Genomic DNA, 20,596 nt, shown 5'->3' with positions numbered 1-20,596 from the left:
AACACCGCTATGGTTCAGAATTGTGCTTTCTACTGTTACAGTATTGTTATATTAGCATCTCAGAAGAGTAAAGAAGGTTGGAAAGGAATGAGAGAGAGGAAATTACCAGAACTAGGGGTCAGGGATGGAATATCTCCAAGGCAAGTACCTCAACATGATACAGAATAAAAGGAAGATGATAAAAGACGTGCTGTTTTTTAAGAAATCGCAAAACCAGGACATAGAAATGAAATGCCTGCTTTATTTAGATAAACTAAATCAAGTAAATAGCACTACCTCCGTGCTCTGTATATATTGAACACACGTACATTTCCAATTACATATAATTGGAATGTAACAAAGTTATTTCCAACTCCCTCAAATTCATTAAAATGAGATTTTACCTGTGTTCAAGAGCTGTTTCTTACTCAAATCATCCTTGTACCAGGTTACTCCAAGGACCACTTAATTTGTTCTCAAAAGTTATACATGAAATTCTATGTGATTCTTCCACATCCATTTGCAGTGACTGTTTGGTCATCTTTGGAATAACTGATAAATGTTCATATTTTGTCTCCAAAGCAAGCAAGAACAACCCCATTTGAGGGTTTGCAGCAAAGACACTCCTCGATGGCATTTCTCTTTTGCTGTGTGTGTGTTTACATCTAACAGAAATCACTCAGCGTGACCTTGCCCCCAAAGAGCTTTACTTCCAAATAACACACAGACCAAAACTTAATGCTGCTGTGGTTTGAATGTTTGTCCCCTCCAACACTCAAGCTGAAACTTAATCCTCAATGTAACAGACTTAACAGATGGGCCCTTTAAAAGGGGATGGGGTCATGAGGGCTTTGCCTTCATGAATGGATGAATACACTTATGGATTAATGGATTAATTGATTAACGGATTATTATCAAGGGAGGAGGTTTGCTATCATAAAAGTGGGTCTGTTATAAAAACCAGTTTGGCCATCACTCACGCGCCTCCTTGCCGTCAATTCCCGGCACCACCTCAGGATTCTGCAGAGAGTCCCCAACAGCAAGAAAGTCCTCACCAGATGTGGACCCTAGACTTTGGACTTCCCAGCCTCCAGAACTGTGCGAAATAATTTTTTTTTTGTCATATGATGCTTTATTGAAATATTTCCCTTTGTGCTTAACTGGCTGGGCATTCCACAGCACCACTGTTGATGTCATCTATGATGTCATGAGGGTGGCGGCCATCAACATTACAGCCCACAGACTGGGCAGTCCCCAGGATCTCTTTAATGGTTCCAGAGAGTTCTCTGGCTAAGGATCGGTGCCGCATCTGTCGAGCAATGTTGACGATCTCATCAAAAGTGATATTCCCACTGTGTTTAATGTTTTTCTGTTTCTTTCTGTCTCTTGGTGGTTTCTTGAGGGCTTTGATGATCAGGGCAGAGGCAGAAGGCACCACCTCAATCTGGGCCTGTCTGTTCTGAATGGTCAGTTTCATTGTAATCCTCAGGCCCTTCCCGTAACCCGTTGCCTTGGCAATGTCATCACCAACCTTTCTCGGAGACAGACCCAGGGGGCCGATCTTGGGGGCCAGCGCAGAAGTGGCACCGACCTCGCCTCCGGTGCACCTCAGGTATACGACTTTGATCTTGTTGGGGTCGAACTTCGGTGGCATGGTGGAGGCGGCTGGTATTGGATGAACCCGGATTCGGGACTACCGAAGAAAGTTGCACCTTCGCCTCCTCCGAGCTGAAAGCCGAGAGCTCAAATTATTTCTTTATAAATTATCCAGTCTCAGGTATTCAGTAATAATAACAGAAAACAGATCAAGACACATGTCTACCCCATTTGTCTTTTTTTTTTTTTTTTTTTTTTTTTTTGAGATGGAGTCTCACTCTGTCACCCAGGCTGGAGTGCAATGATGCGATCCTAGCTCACTGCAACCTCCACCTCCCAGGTTCAACTGATTCTCCTGTCTCAGCCTTCAGAGTAGCTGGGATTACAGGCTCACGCCACCATGCCTGGCCAATTTTTTGTATTTTAGTAGAGACAGGGTTTCAACGTGTTATCCAGGCTGGTCTCCAACTCTTGAGCTCAGGCAATCCACCTGCCTCGGCCTCCCAAAGTGCTAAGATTACAGGCGTGAGCCACTGCGCCTAGCCTACTCCATCCATCTTGAAACTGCAAATAAGGACAATTTATCCCATTAAAAAAAAAGTAATTTTAAAGAAAGCCAATAATTTAATTTTAGAGAATAACAGAGTAGCCTACTAAAAATAAAGGTTAACCTTGAAAATAATAATATTGGCAGTTTTAAAGGACACAAAGCTGAAGGATAAAATTTCAGTTTATTTTTTAATGTTAAACCTGGCTAAGAACTACCAAAAGTGTTGAGGTTTTTATCAAATAGCATGCCTCTCCTCCTAGAGATATCACCACGCACATTTTTCACTTGAACAGATGAGTTTTTATCTTAAAAAATAGAAGTTTAGATCAAAGCTGGGAAAATGCTTCTCATTAGAAAGAATATAAAACAAATATTTTAATAAAATCTATCCCCTAAGACATTTCTGAGGTGATGCTGACACTGCATGCCTCAGTGTAAATTAAAACGAATATATCCATTTTCACAGATCTCTGAAACCATCTTTGATAGCAGTTATGCTGTTAGTTGCTTTCCAGCTCTTGCTGAAAATATAAATAGTGAACGTCTTATCTGAATTTGCTGATGCAGACAGTAATAGAGATCTTTTACATTTAAACAGAGAGGTACAGCTAGATTTGTCTTTTCCACTGGCTTTATTAAAAGAGATTAATATATGTATTATCCTTTCACAATTTCCAATGCACATACATTATCTCATTTAATCTTTCCAACCAGCCTGTGAGTTTGGTAATATTATCATCCTTTTTAGTGAAGTAATTAGATGCTGGAGAAGGAATGAATGTTTGCCAAATATTAATCAACTCAAAAGAGGTACAGAAGAATTCAGTAGAACCAACCAGTTTTAGAGAGTATATCTTGTCTTCCTCACATAAATGAATGAGTTACCCCCCACCAACAAGTACATACTCATACACATAAGACACAGCTTGTTTCAAAAGCTTAAAACAACTGGTGATTTATCTGAGAAATTCTTCATAGACTTGAAAGCTTTGATAACCAATTTTCTCCTTATTGGCTGTAGTCTTTGTTTGATTACTTAGTGACTTCCAAGTTAAATTGAAAGTGGAACATGCCCGGGCGCGGCGGCTCACGCCTGTAATCCCAGCACTTTGGGAGGACGAGGCAGGCGGATCACGAGGTCAGGAGATCGAGACCATCCTGGCTAACACGGTGAAACCCCGTCTCTACTAAAAATACAAAAAATTAGCCGGGCGTGGTGGCGGCACCTGTAGTCCCAGGGAGGCTGAGGCGGGAGAATGGCGGGAACCCGGGAGGCGGAGCTTGCAGTGAGCCGAGATCGCGCCCCTGCACTCCAGCCTGGGCGACAGAGCGAGACTCCGTCTCAAAAAAAAAAAAAAAAGAGAAAGTGAAACACTCTGATGCTTGGGGGCCTGCTGGGTTCTCCAAGGACAACATAGTGACACCATCCCCCAATGAACCCCACTTCAATAGCATTTTTTATTTTTAACTCATATAATACACACACAAAGTCCTAAAGTCTTTCCTAACTCCAGTGTCAATTAATCAAGCAAATAAAACTTCTTTAATTTTCATTTTTGAAATGTTTTAGAAGACTTCCTGTGATTTTCAATCTGCCTGCTAAAATTATGTTATTCAAGAATTTTTTTAAAATATGTATTGACTTTAAAAAAAAGTTACTTAGCATTTTCCCAACCCTCTCACTTCCAATACTGTTTCATGGACAGATTTCTCAACGAAAACAGCCTACTAAATTATCTAGACCTTGTAAAGAATATTCAAACAGAAAGACACACAGTGGGCTTCATAGGGTGTGTAACTAAATTAAGTTGGAAACTAGCATTGAAGTTGAGTGTGCACACGCTGGAACTAGACTGCCTGAGTTCTCATCTCAGCCTTACTATTTTTACTAACACTAAGAATTTGGGGCACATTATTTAAAGTTTCTGTGCTTCAGTTTCCTTATCTGCAAAATGGGCATGGTAATAATGGTTCTTATCTCATTGGTTTACTGTAAGAATTAAGGGAGTCACTCAAGGTAAAGGTACTTTGAAAAGTAGCAGGCACAAAGAAAGTGCTATAGAAATACAATATTGACCATTAGTACTGCTATCATTATAGCAATGCAAACAATCTCCCTCCTGATCCTTCAAAGAAAAAAATATTAAAGCAGTTTCATGATAAACACACGCTCATTTTTTCCCAGGCTGGAGTGCAGTGGCCGGATCTCCGCTCACTGCAAGCTCCGCCTCCCGGGTTTATGCCATTCTCCTGCCTCAGCCTTACCGAGTGGCTGGCTCAAGCCTGTAATCTCAGCACTTTGGGAGGCCAAGGCGGGCGCATCACGAGGTCAGGAGATCGAGACCATCCTGGCTAACACAGTGAAACCCCGTCTCTACTAAAAGTACAAAAAACTAGCCGGGCGAGGTGGCGGGCGCCTGTAGTCCCTGCCTTCTTTCTAAGATTTTAGGTCAGGGCTTAGCAAACCGCTGCTAGTGGGCCAAATCCAGCCCACTATCTTTTTGTACGACCAGCTATCTAAGAATGGCTTTTACATTTTTAAATGATTGAGAAGAAAAAACGAAAAGAAGAAGAATATTGCATGACATCTGAAAATTATATGAAATGTAAGTTTCCCTAAACAAAAGATAACTGGAACCCAACCAGCTTACTCGTTTACGTGGTGTCTGAGGCTGCTTTTGTGCGACGAGGCAGACTGAGCAGTTGTGAGACCTCATGGCTCACAAAGCTTAAAACATGTACTATCTGGCCCTTACATGAAAAGTGGCCAACCCATATTTTATTGGTGATTGGTGTGAGCATTGCAAACTTTAGAATGTTTCTATACTTTAGAAACAGTCACTTTCCAGTGAATGAAGGGAGGTGCAGATGGATCCTGAAAGCAAAAATTCAGATTCAGGAAAATCACAAGATAAAACTCAAGTACTTAGGATTGTTCCTTCTGAAGCATTCTAGGAAAGGTATGGTGATGAAGTCCATTAAAAGTATGTGCTAAACTAAACTGTGTATATACTATGAGATTTGATTATTCATAGTAACCAAAAATACTCCGCATTCACAGCATAGATGCTCAGTTTTATGATGAAACTTTTGTACAGCAGCTGAAAATGTATGGGGCTTCATTTCAATCCCCTGCACGGCCAGCTTTACCACTTTCTTTTCTTTCATTTTTTAATGCATTGCATAGTTTTTAAAGTCAAATTTTGAACCTGAAAAATCAAAGATTAGCTATGAAATAAGTTTACCTACCCTACCCACTTTCTCATTTGTCTCTGGGATTCTTCTCATTTTGTCTAAGTGGAATCAGTTCTTTCTATTCTCAATAGCCATAATCTCATGCTTAGTCTTCTCCCACAGTTATTTTATGGCACTTTATTATGGAAATATTCATATTTAGAATTTTTTTCATTGTCATGGCCTTCCTACTAGTGTCTTCAATGTTCTTCATCACCGATGAAATCTTTTCTTATACTTTGGTGAGGCCAAGTTGAAGAAGAATAAAATAGAAAGTTCTGTTCATGTCTGTAGTTTTTTTCTTGCTTAAGCATTTTCCTTTTTTATTATTTTAATAGAAATACTTTTCCTAATAATATGGTTTCCCTTATAAGTTCATGCAACAACAACAGCTCTGGGGATATTACAGTTAAGTGAGCACTAGGATTCAGGAGTCCTGTGGGAAGTCACCAAAAGTCCATCCCTTTCTTCCATCACCAAAAGTCAGCTCCCTTTCTTTATCTGTGAAATGGAAATATCCAAAGAGATGGCTCTACATTTCTATGTAACTCTGAGTTTCTAAGATTTTTGCTTTATTCACAATTCTTGTAGTTATTGGGTCTTTCCGTCGATAATAGTTTCTAACATTGGATCAAACCATTTATTTCTAATTCTCCACAACTCTGTATTCTATACAAGAGTTCTAAATTCTAAATCATTAAATCACTTTCTAATTCTCTACTTTACTATGAGCTTGTGATTCAGATTCATCCAGCTGTGTTTGCAGCTCTGTTTAGCAGGACCAGCGGTTGAATGTGAGCCCCTAGGGAGGTGAGCCCCAGGCATATGCAAACCCATTAGGGCTGCTAAAAACACCACTTCCCTTGCAGGAAGAGTGGGAGTTATTGAAAGCCCAGGACTTTTCTTGTCCAGTGCATACAAGGGCAAGTAGAGTAACAACATTTAAAATTACAACAGTAATACAAAAATCATGCTCTTTTTTGAATTCAAATTTTAAAGGATTAGATATAAGAGACAAAATTACCCATTCCATCCTCTTAAAATAAGACCACTCCCTTAGGCAATCAGAGTATCCTTCTAGAACTTTCTTTATGCATTCATGGGAATAAATACAGATTTATAGCTACAGATACAGATGTAGGTATCTTTTTACACTTACAAACATTAATTTATATGACACATATTACTCTGAAACTCTGAAACTTGGAACTTTTTTACTTAATGTTACATCTTGGAGTTCCTTTCCTTTCAGTACCTATAGATCTACTTGATTCTTTTTATTTCATTTTTTTATTGGATTCTTTTTATTGGTTTCATTCATACCAATTTATAATGATGGACATATAAGTTATTTTCAATTTATTTAATCTGACAAATAAATAATTTTATATGTTTTTCTTTGTGCATATATGTAAATGTTCTGTGTGATAGAAAACCTAGGTTAAAGGAAATCAGTATTTTAAATTCAGGTGAAAATTGCCAAATCCCTTCAAGCATTATTTGCTACTTTACATTCCCATCAATAACATGTAACAAATGTTCACTTTTTCACACCATCTCTAACATAAATATTATTTTTGCTGGCCCAATGGATGAAAAATGCTCATTTTTTGTTATTTTAATTTGCATTTTTTGGTTAAGTTAGCTTACTGATTTCTCACATTCACCTGGACTGTGAATAGATTTTTCCTTATCACTGTCCATTTTTCTATTGGGTAATTTGTTTTATTGACTGGGGGATGCCTTATATATTATAGAAATTAATCTTTTGTTTATTATTTATATTGTTTTTCTCATTATGCTACCTATATTTTAACTTTGCTTATGGGCAAGTTTAAAATTTTAAACTGTATATCTTTATAGTATCTGCATTCTGTGTCTTAATTAGGAAAATCTTTGCCACTCGAAGGTTATTAAAATGTCCTGCATGTTCTTATTATATTTATAGGGTGTTTTTATGTCTTTAAACCATATGGAATTTATTTTTGTATATGGCATAAGGTATAGAATAATTTTTTCAAACCTTATTGTCCATGCATCATTTATGAAACTGTCCATTCATAAATGCTTAATTACAAAAGACACATTATTCTGTGGATTCTCAATTCTATCCCATTTATTTAGTTTTCTATTTCTGTGCCAAAACCACACAAAACCACACTGCTATGGAAAGTTCCCTCTCTTTTCTTTCTTTCTTTTTTTTTTTTTTTTTTTGTGAGACAGAGTCTCACTCTGTCGCCCAGGCTGGAGTGCAGTGGCGCGATCTTAGTTCACTGCAAGCTCCGCCTCCCGGGTTCAGGCCATTCTCCTGCCTCAGCTTCCCGAGTAGCTGGGACTACAGGTGCCTGCCACCACGCCCGGCTAATTTTTTGTATTTTTAGTAGAGACGGGGTTTCACTGTGTTAGCCAGGATGGTCTCGATCTCCTGACCTCGTGATCCACCTGCCTCGGCCTCCCAAAGTGCCGAGATTACAGGCATGAGCCACCACGCCCGGCCCAAAGCATATGTTTACTTGAAGAAAAATCTAAAAAAAAAAAAAAGTTATTGGAATTACACTGAATTTATAAATTAGGAAGAAATTACCAGTTTACAGTTCTGTCTTCCCATCCAGAAATACTGTGTATTATTCATCACTTCTTTTATGTTTTTCAATACAGTGTTCTAATTTTCCTTGTAAGCTTCTTAGGCTCTGAGGTTTATCCTTAGACATTTCAGTGTTTCTGAGGTTCTGCACTTATTCTTAGGCATTTTGATATTTTTATTATTATGAATAACATCTATTCTTATAAGCTACTCTTAGATAGCAGTAAATTTGTGATCTCAATGTTTGGTCTTACATTCGGGCAATGCAATGAATTATCATATTAGTTCTAAAAGCTTTTCAGTTTGCCTTTGCTTTTCTAGGTAGAAAATCATACCAACTAGAGATGATTGTGGTTTTATCACTTCCATTTCAATGTTTGTACACTATTTCTCCCATCATATTTCATTGACTGGTATCTGCAGTACCATCAGGAGTAATAATAGAGCTCTTGATTTTAATTAATATGCTCCCAGTGTTTCACTGTTACATAAGATGTTTGCTCTTTTGGCAGATACCTTTTATCTAAGTTTAAGAGGCTATTTCTTCCTAGTTTTTACCAGGAATATCTGTTGAATTTTTATAAATTGCTTTTTCTGTACCTGGCAAGATAATCATGTAATTTTTCTCTTTTTCTTTAACAAACTGAAAAATGCTAATAGGTTTCATAGTATAGAAACATGCTTCATTTCTGAAATAACTATTCAGTCCTGATGTGCTGTTCCTTTTGATCATCACTAGGTTTCCTTGGCAAATATTTTCCTTTGAATTTTTGAATTTATTTCTGTAAATAAAGTTAGCCTGTGGTTTTCTTTTGTTAGGCTGAATTTGTTCAGTTTGGAAATCAAAATTAAAATCATCAAAGAACAAACAAACAAGCAAAAAATATTTGTGAAAAATTTACAGAGGACTCTGGTTTAAAGTTTCTGTTCCTATGGGAGTCTAATCCTGTAACACTGACAAGAAAACTATAGGAAACTGAGATTTTATATACCTGTAATTTGCTGTTGCAAATTATAGGTGTAACCCAGATATTAAATAGGTGATATTGGCAAGGAACAATCAAAACCAACTTTATTATTTTCTCCCCCTGCTAGTCAAGGCCATTTTGTGTTGCTGATTCTCTCTGCCTATGGATGAAATCTTGTCTTGCTCTTGGTAAACTCTTGTATGAAACCCCATAGGACATCCCTTCACTCTATGGTTACTAAGTGCCCTCTATTCACTTACACTCCTAAGGGTAGTTTCATTTCAGTAATTAAATATAACATCCTGTATAACAGTCAAACTCCAGACTTTATTTCAAAATGAGAGGAGGAAGGGCCTCTGCCCTGAATACCTCACCCTCCCAGCTATGGCTTCTAACTCCTCTAGGACCAGAGCCAAAGAGGAGAGAAGAGGTAAGGAGACAGGAAAGAACTCACTTGAGGGGCATCTCTGTGATCTGGCTTTGGTTCTTGCTGGTGTTTAATGACAACGCTGCTGTAGGATGCTTTCCGTCTTCTTTGGACAACATCTCCAAGCTGGGGGTCCCTCACCTGTAGTTACCTTGATGAATACAAATGTATTTTGCTTAGAGCTTAGAATTCCTTCTTCAGTCCTGGCGTCTAGTGGCACACCTCCAACCCCACTCTGTTGATATTTTCTTGCTCCTCCTGGAAGCCCTGCTGGCAGGATCTAAAACAACCCCAAGCTGCTGCCTTGACATGTGGCCTTCATCTGGCCCCCAGGTGACAGAAACGTCTGACCCACCATCAGACGGAGGACACCGGGCCCAAACCCAGCCCTGTCCTCAGCTGCCACAGCTGCTCCAGCCAGCCTCTCACCTGTGAAGATTGCTTTTGTAGGCATATGTTATTCATCACAGGGTTCACAGCTCCAGCTGTGCAAATAAGCCCCTTAAAGCCACCTCTCTCACCTTGAGAAAAGTGAATCATTTTTAGGTTAGGGGGTGAGGAGTGGGCAAGAGAGGTCTGGAGCTTGGGTGAAAAATGAAACTCGAAGCCCAAGTTTTCCCAAACCAATCCTCTCTCCAAACTCCAGGTTCTTCTCTCAGACTCCCCGACCTCTTTCATGGCCTTGTGTAGGAGGTCAGCTAAGGGCCACACAACAGGATTTTGGCCACCTCCTTTGCAAGTTCCGGGGACTTTGGAGTCCCCAGTCTTGCGCTTTGGAATATGGGAGTCGCTGAGGCACTATCTTGGAATTATCAACCAAAAATGAGATAGGAAAGAGTATTCGGGAGAGGTAGACTATTTATCCCACACATTTAAATTTACCTTTGAATTATTTACCTTCAGATGAATATCCAAAAGAAAACTGGTTTTCTCACTCACAGTGTCTCGAGTCCCTCAACGCTTACAATCTTCACTCTGGGAAATAAATTATACAATAACTTAAGTGTGTTCTTAAGCCAAGCCAGCAGACCAAACATCTTTGATGTGTGGCTAGAAGCTGGGCCATGATGAATCTGAATTTCATTTTTATTTTCAGTCTATGGGCTTCACTCCTTTTGATCCACCCTTCATAAAGCTATAGGGAAACGTATCACCGATTTTGTTCTTATAAAGTACACATACATTCACACACCCTCATATTCATCTTGTACTAGAGATGGCAACCTATAAAAGATGACACAGCAGTGACTCAAGAGTTTGAGCAGCTACCTCACCCCTTTATAAAGGTCTTCATCCAAAATTCTCCCTGGGAAGCCTCGTTGAGGTTCAAGGCCACTAGGCAAGCAGGCATCTATCTCTCCGCAAATGCTGGGAGATCACCACCCCAGGAGAATCCCAACTGAGAGGAGAAAGGAAAATAAAGAAAAGAATTGTTTTAATGAATAAACAAGTATGGAATGTAGTCCAGGGCCCTGGGTCTCTGCATGAGCATGGGACAGAGAAGCTAACAATTATGAATCAGGAGGAACCAGGTCACAAGAGGCAGTCATGTCCCTCTAGGCCACCACCTGAGCATCTCTAAATGTAGTAATGTGAGAAAAGTAATTCCTAAAATTCTGGGATTCTAATTAGTGTTGACGTGATTATGTTTCTTTCTTTCTTTTTTTTTTTTTAGACAAAGTCTCGCTCTGTAGCCCAGGCTGGAGTGCAGTGGTGTGATATCAGCTCACCACAACCTCTGCCTCCCAGGTTCAAGCGATTCTCCTGCCTCAACCTCCAGAGTAGTTGGGATTATAGGCATGCACCACTGCACCCAGCTAATTTTTTGTACTTTTAGTAGAGACGGGGTTTCACCATGTTGGCGAGGCTGTTCTTGAACTCCTGACCTCAGGTAATCCACCCGCTTTGGCCTCCCAAAGTGCTAGGATTACAGGTGTGAGCCACCGCGCCTGGCCGATTATGTTTCTTTTGCATTGATTTTCTTGGGGCATCAGTTCTAACTAGGATTCCTCAGGGAAATATTCCATAATGGTTCTCCACAGGAGGGATAGACAAACTAACAGACCCTCGTGTAAGCCAGGCCGCCACCTGTTTTTGTACCACTCGTGAGCTAATAATAATATTTAAAAGGTTGGAAAAGATCAAAAGAAAAATATTTTATAACCTATGAAAATTATATGAAATTCAAAATTGAGCTTCTATAAATACAGTTTTATTGGAACCCAGCCCTGCTTATTTGTTTGTGTCACCCTGGCTACTTTCACACTACAATGGCAGAGTAGAGTAATTGCAACTGAGTGTGCATACGGCACACAAAGCCTAGAATATTTACTCTGTGGCCCTTTACAGAAAACTGCTCCACAATCAGAGGAAGGCCATGGAAAAGGAGGTGATATCAGTAGGAAGAGGTAGTCTAGGTCCAGTTCACTCCCTAGAACAATGGTGGGTGTCTCCCAAGTAGCACTGGTATTTCTGCCTTCTACTAAAACAAAAAAAATTTTTAAATGGAGTCTCGCTCTGTTGCCCAGTCTGGTGTGCAATGGCACAGTCTTGGCTCACTGCAACCTCCACCTCCTGGGTTTAAGCGATTCTCCTGCCTCAGCTTCCTGTGTAGCTGGGATTACAGGCGCATGCCACCATGCCTGGCTAATTTTTGTGTTTTTAGTACAGACAGGGTTTCACCATGTTGGCCAGGCTGGTCTCCAACTGTTGACCTCATGATCCACCCACCTCGGCCTCCCAAAGTGCTGGGATTATAGGCATGAGCCACAGCACCCGGCCTAAAAAATTTTTAAACCCAAAACCACTGAGGCCCAGAACAGGTATCTTTTGGGATTCTAGAAGAGTAAAATGGGGTGGGAGGGGAAGTAGAAAGAAAAAAAAAAAAAGACCATGGCAGTCAAGTCAGGGGTTTCTCACATACAAATGATCTCAAGTTTCTGAGCTCCTGGTGAAGCCAAATGATCTGGGCTTCATTCCAGGTCCAAGATGCTCCGATTTCCTATTTTTGTTCCCTTTCAGGCCTCAGATTTCAAAACGTTATCCTATTTAGGGTCACTATGAAAATAGCTTAGAAGTCAGCCTTAGAATTTCAGTTCAGAGATATCGGAGACTTTTGTACTAGGAACCTAAAACCTTTAAAAGATGTTTGTTTTATTGCTTCCAAATGCCTACTTCCAAAGTTTTGCCAGGAACATGTAAGCCAACAAGAAGCTTATATCTGTGGGTTGACTAAAATCCCATAAAAGCTGTTAGAGTATAAACTTCCAGTGACACTGTAAGTTTCCCCAATTAAATCGATAATCCCTTGAGTGGAAAGCATGCTAGCTTAAGCTGTCCTCAAACTGCCTCGCACCTAGTAAGATGCCATTGTAAATACTTGCTGAATAAATGTTCTATGTATTCAGAATTTGCTTCTTGTTACATATTGCAACTGTGTGTTAATTATTGACATAATTCTGGGTATTTAACATATTGTAATGTGATCATATTAACTTACATAAGCATTTGCATGCACACATCACTATGCCATACATAAGGAATTCTATATACACAAATGAAAGATAGCAGATCTGCCCTGACAGTGTATCTGCCCCTACAGACCATTCCAGAGATTTTGTCACATGGACCAAGATGATATTCATTCACGAAATGAGAATCTGCTATATGAAATGAGCATTGTGAAAACATTTCCCAAATGCCAAGTAAACATAACCCCTCTTGTAAATATCCATGAAGAAGAAAGCAAATTCCTAGGAAAGCAACACAGACAACTTTTGACTGTTGAATCTGGGAGAACATTTGGGAGTAAGACAAACCAAATAATCCTTTTCCTAAGTAATAGTAAAAACATTCTTTGGATAACTCTCCACTAGAAGTTATTGTTTTCCCTCATAAAGCTGAGAATATTTATAGAATTTCTCTCATTACAGCATGAATTCACAAGTAATTACATCAGGAATACGTAAAAGAGGTATTAGCAGAACCAGTCAAAACAAGAATTTGGAGCAAGTTTCTACCATCAGCACTTATATGGAATGCACGATTAGCCATTAAGAGCATAAAGCATTAGAATAATAGAAACACAGTGGCGAAAGCTTTGAGTGCTTCAGACACTTGACTTGGAATATATACAGTAGCTGACACAAAGTCTCATTCTCAAGTTGTAAGAAAACTTTCTTCTATGATTAAAAAGAGGTACTGGGCAAAATAGTTTCTACTAACCTTTGTAGTCAATGTCCTGGCCCCAGAACAGGAGTGCTGTGCAGGGTTCTTGATTCCATGTAAAGGAAACCAACTTTGGTTACTTGAAGGCAAAATGCAATTTATCAGAAGGACGTAGGGTAGATGACAAGATTCAGGCAAAGGCTAGTCAACTACGCACAGAGAAGTAGACAAAATAAAAGGAGGCCAGAATCACAGCCAAAATCTTAGTAGAAGATCCTACGTAGATTCTTACTGTGGCCTCATTTTACTAGCACCACTGCCAACCCTGGACAGGGAATTCTAGAATGCCCACTGCTTCTTTGCCCCATGGCCCCAGAGTCAAAATCCAAGGTAGGAACACACCTACCTATGGCTTACCTTATTCAAATGTCCATTGCCTTGCTACAAGGAAATGGGAGCAGAGCAGCTGGAAACTCAGGCCTCCTTAATGGGAACCAGGGTTCTGCTGCCACCATCTTGAGCTTTCCCAAAATAGGGATGGTCTTCAGAGTCTCAACTAACCTTTTTGGATTTGCCTCCCCTTTCTCAAGAAACTACAAATTACAGCTATCACTATTACACACAAAAAAGGAAATAAATTACAATACTAGATGCAGTACAAGTCTAGGGACTATATACCATAAATGTTCTATGGTCAGTCTTATCTTCTGGAGAAATAACACTTCACTTCTGCATGCTTTTCTAGTGCTTCTAGAATTGAAACCAGTGAGGGGGAACTTAAGGTCAACATCTGCTCCTCACATGCCTTCCATAGCAATATGATGTGAGCACTGCAATTCCATTGAGCTGTGGCAGTTGGGGTAGTTTAGGAAGACAGTGGAGAACAGCAAGACGGTTAGGTCCCAGTGAAAGGAGGAAGTGGCCATGTTTATCCCAACAATGAAGTGCATGTCGAGAAGTGTTGGGAACCTTCAGCTTCAACTCCACAGAACAGAGAAGAGACTTAGGACTGAAGGATCCCCAACCAACAATGAGATAGCTGCAGACACGCACAGCAGCAGTATTTTCTGGTCAGCTCCTAAACACCCAAATGTGGAAAGCTAATCAATAGCACAGCTATGTGATGTCAACACACTGACTTTTGCCTTGGGCTGGAAGCCCCAGGTTCAGTCAACCCACTCCCAAGAGAGACACTCACAGCCCCAGAGTTTATCAAAATCTAAAGCCATCCGGTTCTTAATTACTTCTCTTTTATAATTAAAAAGAAACTCAGACTACATTTCTAAATTTCTTTGGACAAAGAATGTTTTGTTAACTCAAGTGCTCAGCTGGGTTATAAATCCTCAAAACTAATGCCAATAGATCTATAACAAGAAGAGTGGTTTTTGTCTGCATTTTTTTAAATGGCCCCCATTTTAGAAAAGACAAACATTTATCTACTCAAGGCACAATGCACTGTGGTAAGTACCTCCACTGTATTATGAAAGAACACTCAAACTATTCATAGGATTTAAGTAAATTTATTTCCTAGTGATTGCAACTGTATACATTTGTCAGGTCAATGGGAAGGACACGGTCCTTGCTGCAGAGAAAAGTCATAAGTACCCAATTCTCACAGCAGGAGCAGGAGTTGGTGACCTGATACCAAAGGGCTGAATCCAACCCAGGATCAGGGCAAGTTCTGCCTGCTTTGCCCCAGTCTCCTGTCCTCAGGTCGCAGACACATAAGAGGCTCGTATGCTGGACTGAAGGACTGACGCAGAATGAGACCACATGCTTTCAACCCAGCAGGGGGAGCGGGGCTGGGCATCCCACCCCAGAAGCCAAGCCTACCCAGACAACCTTTCTAAGGCTTGGCAAAGACGTGCTATAATTAGACATTAACATCTAATAAATAATAAGTGAATGCCATGGTAAAGCACTTTGCAAATGGAGAGGACACTATGAGTATGTCCCTGTCATCAATAATAATGGTGTTCTAGGTAATCACAGCACTCAGGAAGCAGTTTAGACACAGGCAGTCTCAGCAGGGATACCACTAATGTCCAAAGGCCCAAGCATGCGATTTTTCACATACCTGCCCTGGCTGGAAGACTGCCCAGAAAAGACGACAAGCCCACAGAGCTCAGGAGATCATTCCCGAGAGCTCCACGGAAGATGTAAACATTGCCAGGGAAAATCGTTCCATTCCTTAAAGAATATTTGGAGCAGCAAGCTCACTTGTAGATTTACTAAAGTGGAAATCTACACTAGAAGCAGCAGAGCCCCTAGAAGCAGCAGACACTGAGAAAATGTTTAAATAATACCAAAAAACTCAGCCACCCTCACTAGCCACCTTCATAATCCCAATTAACATCAATAAGATTTCAAGGAGAACGTCAGATGGTAGACGCTGCCCATTGAACAATTTTAAAAGCGATTCTAATTCTTTTATAGTCTAGTTTTGTGTGTGTGTGGATCATTTACCTGGGAGTAACTGTAGCTTTTTGCAGAGACTTGGATTTTTTATTTTATATTTTATTACTTTCTAGTCGTACAAAAATTTTCATTGTAGCATTTGCCCAAAATCTGCAGCCTTCACTCATTTCTCCATTTTTGGATGTCTACACTGCTAAAAGTGGGCACTACACAAACAGATTGTATATCATCTCATCATATTCTCCTTTTTGAGACAGTCTTGCTCTGTCACCCAGGCTGAAGTGCAATGGCACGATCTCAGCTCACTGCAACCTCCGCCTCCCGGGTTCAAGTGATTCTCCTGCCTCAGCCTCCTGAGTAGCTGGGATTACAGGCACCTGCCACCACGCCCAGCTAATTTTTGTATTTTTAGTAGAGACAGGGTTTCACCATGTTGTTCAGGCTGGTCTCAAACTTCTGACCTCAGGTGATCCACCTGCATCGGCCTCCCAAAGTGCTGAGATTACCAGCGAGAGCCACTGCGCCTGGCCAATATTCTCCATTTTTGATGTGTACTTAAATCTGTCTCTTCATCTCCACGCTAAAACCCTAGAGACCATGGACAGTGTTTTAGGGCACATCTTTGAATTTCCTCTGGGACTAACATGATAATGCTATTTAGTAAATTTTTTGCACAAATAGGTCTACTATAACATCCTCTAACTGGACATTTCCAATCTTAATAGTCTGAAAACTTCATGCAATTTTTTTTTTTTTTTTTTTTGGAAATAATTTAGGCAGAAGTGAAGTTCGCCTTTGCTTGCAAGTTCCTACTTCACAGGTCAGTTGATCATTTAAACAACATCTCGGGGAAGAACACTTCGTACTTAAGGACAAAACAAGTATGCTCAAGACCTTCCGAAATCCCCATTTACTTTAGAGTTGGCAAGCTCACTCACAGCTCATTTAAAGGAAAGGAAAAACAGTGAGCTGTTTTCCTAACGAGGTATTTCTAACACTTTCAGGCCTCCTCTTTTGAGAGCTTTTTCAAACAAATATACTGTTGAATTTTCCATTTATCTACAGAACCATTAAATAGTCAGTGCCCCCAAGCAAACAATAGAGACATTTAAAGGAAAAACCCAAGAAATCACTCCCCATCCCACTCCACCCTTCCAAGATAACCGATATCGGCGTTTTGAAGTATGTTTTCATATTTTTCTTGCTGAAACATACCAAAACGTGTATCTTTACATACAGCTTTTGGTTGGTTGGTTGGTTTGGGGTTTTTTGCTTGTTTGTTTGTTTGGGTTCTTTTTTCTTTTTGGCAAAAAATTTCTTTTTGGCAAAAAAAAAAAAAATCATATTATACATATTATTTTGCAACTTGCTTGTTTTTTACTCACCAATGCATACAGAACCCTTTTCCAGGTCACCTTATCAATTATTCTCCTTCTTTTCCATACTTACATTATATTCCCTTGTGCACGTATACTATTTTTTTCAACTTTTCCTATCATTGAACAATCAGAAGTTTTCCACTGGACAACTCACTTCATTTGTCTACCTTAGTTTGTACTCTAAGCTTTTCTCTAACTCTAAAATTTTGAATTCACCTAAAATAAAATCTAGTTCTTTGGAGAAAGAAAGAGAAAAGCTATTTTCTTGGTCAAATTAGTAAATATTTATTAAATTGAATGTCTTAAAACTAACTTGGATCTGAACTTTAGAACATTCTGATATTCTTCAGGACATCAGAATGTTCTAGAATAGTACTTTTATAACAGGGAATGTTCACACCTCCATAATTCCTTTAAAATAAGTAAAATATGCTGCTGAAAATTCTGGCACAATTGTATTACTGTAACACAGATTCAGTTGTGTATGTATTTATACAAACATTTTCTACATGGTGTTCCGGGAAACACTGTCTAGGGAAATGCTAAGAGTGATCAAGTGAGTTTCGGCCACTCAGTTTAAAATTAAATATATGATTTTAAAATTCTGATTCTCTTGCAAAGGTGATCACTTCTAATCTCTTTCCCTAGCCTTCCTCTTAAGCAACAGAGATACATCTGTACATCTTTATTGAACATCTGTGTATGTTTACATCCCTACTGTATGTCTATACATCCGTATGTCTCTACTGTATGTCTATACATCTCTACATCTCTATTGTATGTCTAAACATCTATGTCTCTATTGTACATCTATACATCTGCATGTCTCTGCTGTATGTCTGTACATCTATACACCTCTACTGTACATCTATACATCTATACATCTCTACTGTACGTCTGTACATCTATACACCTCTACTGTACATCTGTACATCTATACACCTCTACTGTACATCTGTACATCTATACACCTCTACTGTACATCTGTACATCTATACACCTCTACTGTACATCTGTACATCTATACACCTCTACTGTACATCTGTACATCTATACACCTCTACTGTACATCTGTACATCTATACACCTCTACTGTACATCTGTACATCTATACACCTCTACTGTACATCTGTACATCTATACACCTCTACTGTACATCTGTACATCTATACACCTCTACTGTACATCTGTACATCTATACACCTCTACTGTACATCTGTACATCTATACACCTCTACTGTACATCTGTACATCTATACACCTCTACTGTACATCTGTACATCTATACACCTCTACTGTACATCTGTACATCTATACACCTCTACTGTACATCTGTACATCTATACACCTCTACTGTACATCTGTACATCTATACACCTCTACTGTACATCTGTACATCTATACACCTCTACTGTACATCTGTACATCTATACACCTCTACTGTACATCTGTACATCTCTACTGTATGTCTGTACATCTACACATCTCTACTATACATCTATACATCTACATCTCTACTAAACATCTGTACATCTGTATATATCTACTGTACATCTATACATCTGTACATGTCTATGGTACATCTATACATCTGTATGTCTCTATTGTTATGTCTGTACATCTACACATCTCTATTATACATATATATCTGTACATCTCTACTAAACATCTGTACATCTGTATAGCTCTACTGTACATCTATACATCTGTACGTGTCTATGGTACATCTATTCATCTGTATGTCTCTATTGTTATGTCTGTACATCTACACATCTCTACTATACATATATATCTGTACATCTCTACTAAACATCTGTACATCTGTATAGCTCTACTGTACATCTATACATCTGTACATCTCTACTGAATGTCTGTACATCTGTATATATCTACTGTACATCTATACATCTGTACGTGTCTATGGTACATCTATACATCTGTATGTCTCTATTATATGCCTGTACATGTGTACATCTCTACTATACATCTATGTATCTGTACACGTCTACCGTATACCTGTACTGTACCTCTGTGCAGTAGAGACCTGCACATCTCTACTGTATATCTATACACCTGCACATCTCTACTGTATATCTATACACCTGCACATCTCTACTGTATATCTATACATCTGCACATCTCTATCGTAAGTCTGTACATCTGCATGTCTCTACATCTGTACACCTACACATCTCTACCATATGTATGTACATCTATACATCTTTACTGTACATCTATACACCTGCACGTCTATACATCTGTATGTCTCAACTGTACTGACCAGATACAGAGGACCTCATACTGCAAGGTCCCTAGTACCAGGCACACAGAGCCACGAGGCAAATATATGTAGCCCTCCAGCATCCCTGCCCGCCCCTTCTCAGCACACCTCTTTATTCTGCATACATTGTCCCTTGCTGAAACATTAAGCAATCAGTCCAGATAGAAGTAAAAAATCATCCTCCTCATTTTTTCTGTGCCCTCAATCTTTTTTATTCTTAAAGCTAAAATGAAAGTCACATTTGGTTTCACTTCTCAAAAGTTTGTCAGTCATAAGAAACTACCTGAAAGTATGGAGGGAAGTGGCTTACTTTTAACCTAGCAATCAGAATGCCACTTAACCACAGGCATATGGATATTCAATTCTCACCTCCAGCAAAAGAGAAAATGAGGCTTGGCCTTATCGCGCCCACATCAGGGAAAGTGGAAGCTCGTTTTGGGAATTCAAACAGCCTGAGGCCTTTTCACAAAGCCGAATCAAGCCCTCCTACCCCCACTCCCAATTCAACCCTTACTTTCACAGTGCATCAAAGTAGATAGGAATTACTTTTTCGAACTGGATAAAATCCAGAAGATCTGTCTTGGGTATCTACTCCTTGGGAAAAACCGTGCTAGAGACTGAGAATCAAAAGAAACTCTTCCTAATAAACTTAAACCTTTAATTGAAGCAATAAATCAAATGCACAGAAATGAGCAGACCAGGATGCTAGGGGATAAGAGCCTAATGGCTCACCACTGTTCTCCGAAATGAGCGTGCTTGCGCCTTCCAGAACAAGACTTCTCGGGCAGGGCTAAGAACCAAGGATAAGAACCACCTGGGACTGCTAAAGGGCCTGCCCAGCACACACCTACCTCATCAGACTATGAGGGTGAGTGCCCTGGAATCTAAGCTTTGAATCAGCTCTCCCAGTATTCCAGTGGATACTAAAATCTTAAAGCCATAAGACTACATTTTTTATTGAAATGTGGTTACCAGACCAGCAACATCTGAATCACCTGAATCTTATCAGTAAC

General features: G+C 39.5%; 1 protein-coding gene across 2 annotated transcripts in view; it reads right to left on the bottom strand.

The window, feature by feature from the left end:
• Nucleotides 1–1,088: 1,088 nt before the first annotated feature.
• The window catches only part of LOC102122254 (large ribosomal subunit protein uL11-like), a 68,887-nt gene continuing 49,379 nt past the window's right edge, over nucleotides 1,089–20,596 (bottom strand). Inside the window, exons 1-5 of one of the 2 annotated variants that reach the window (XM_074034159.1) lie at nucleotides 13,563–13,605; nucleotides 10,613–10,737; nucleotides 10,236–10,313; nucleotides 9,366–9,489; nucleotides 1,089–1,707 (exon numbers count right to left, since the gene is read on the bottom strand). In XM_074034159.1, coding sequence (XP_073890260.1) covers nucleotides 1,136–1,633 — 498 coding nt within the window. In that variant the 5' untranslated portion in view covers nucleotides 1,634–1,707; nucleotides 9,366–9,489; nucleotides 10,236–10,313; nucleotides 10,613–10,737; nucleotides 13,563–13,605 and the 3' untranslated portion in view covers nucleotides 1,089–1,135. Of the gene's footprint in view, nucleotides 1,708–9,365; nucleotides 9,490–10,235; nucleotides 10,314–10,612; nucleotides 10,738–13,562; nucleotides 13,606–20,596 lie in introns of those variants that run through there. The other variant, XM_065541426.2, reaches the window with a different exon arrangement.

Source organism: Macaca fascicularis, chromosome 3 (assembly GCF_037993035.2).
Source record: "Macaca fascicularis isolate 582-1 chromosome 3, T2T-MFA8v1.1".
NCBI lineage: Eukaryota > Metazoa > Chordata > Mammalia > Primates > Cercopithecidae > Macaca > Macaca fascicularis.
This window is presented reverse-complemented; position numbering and strand designations above follow the sequence as displayed.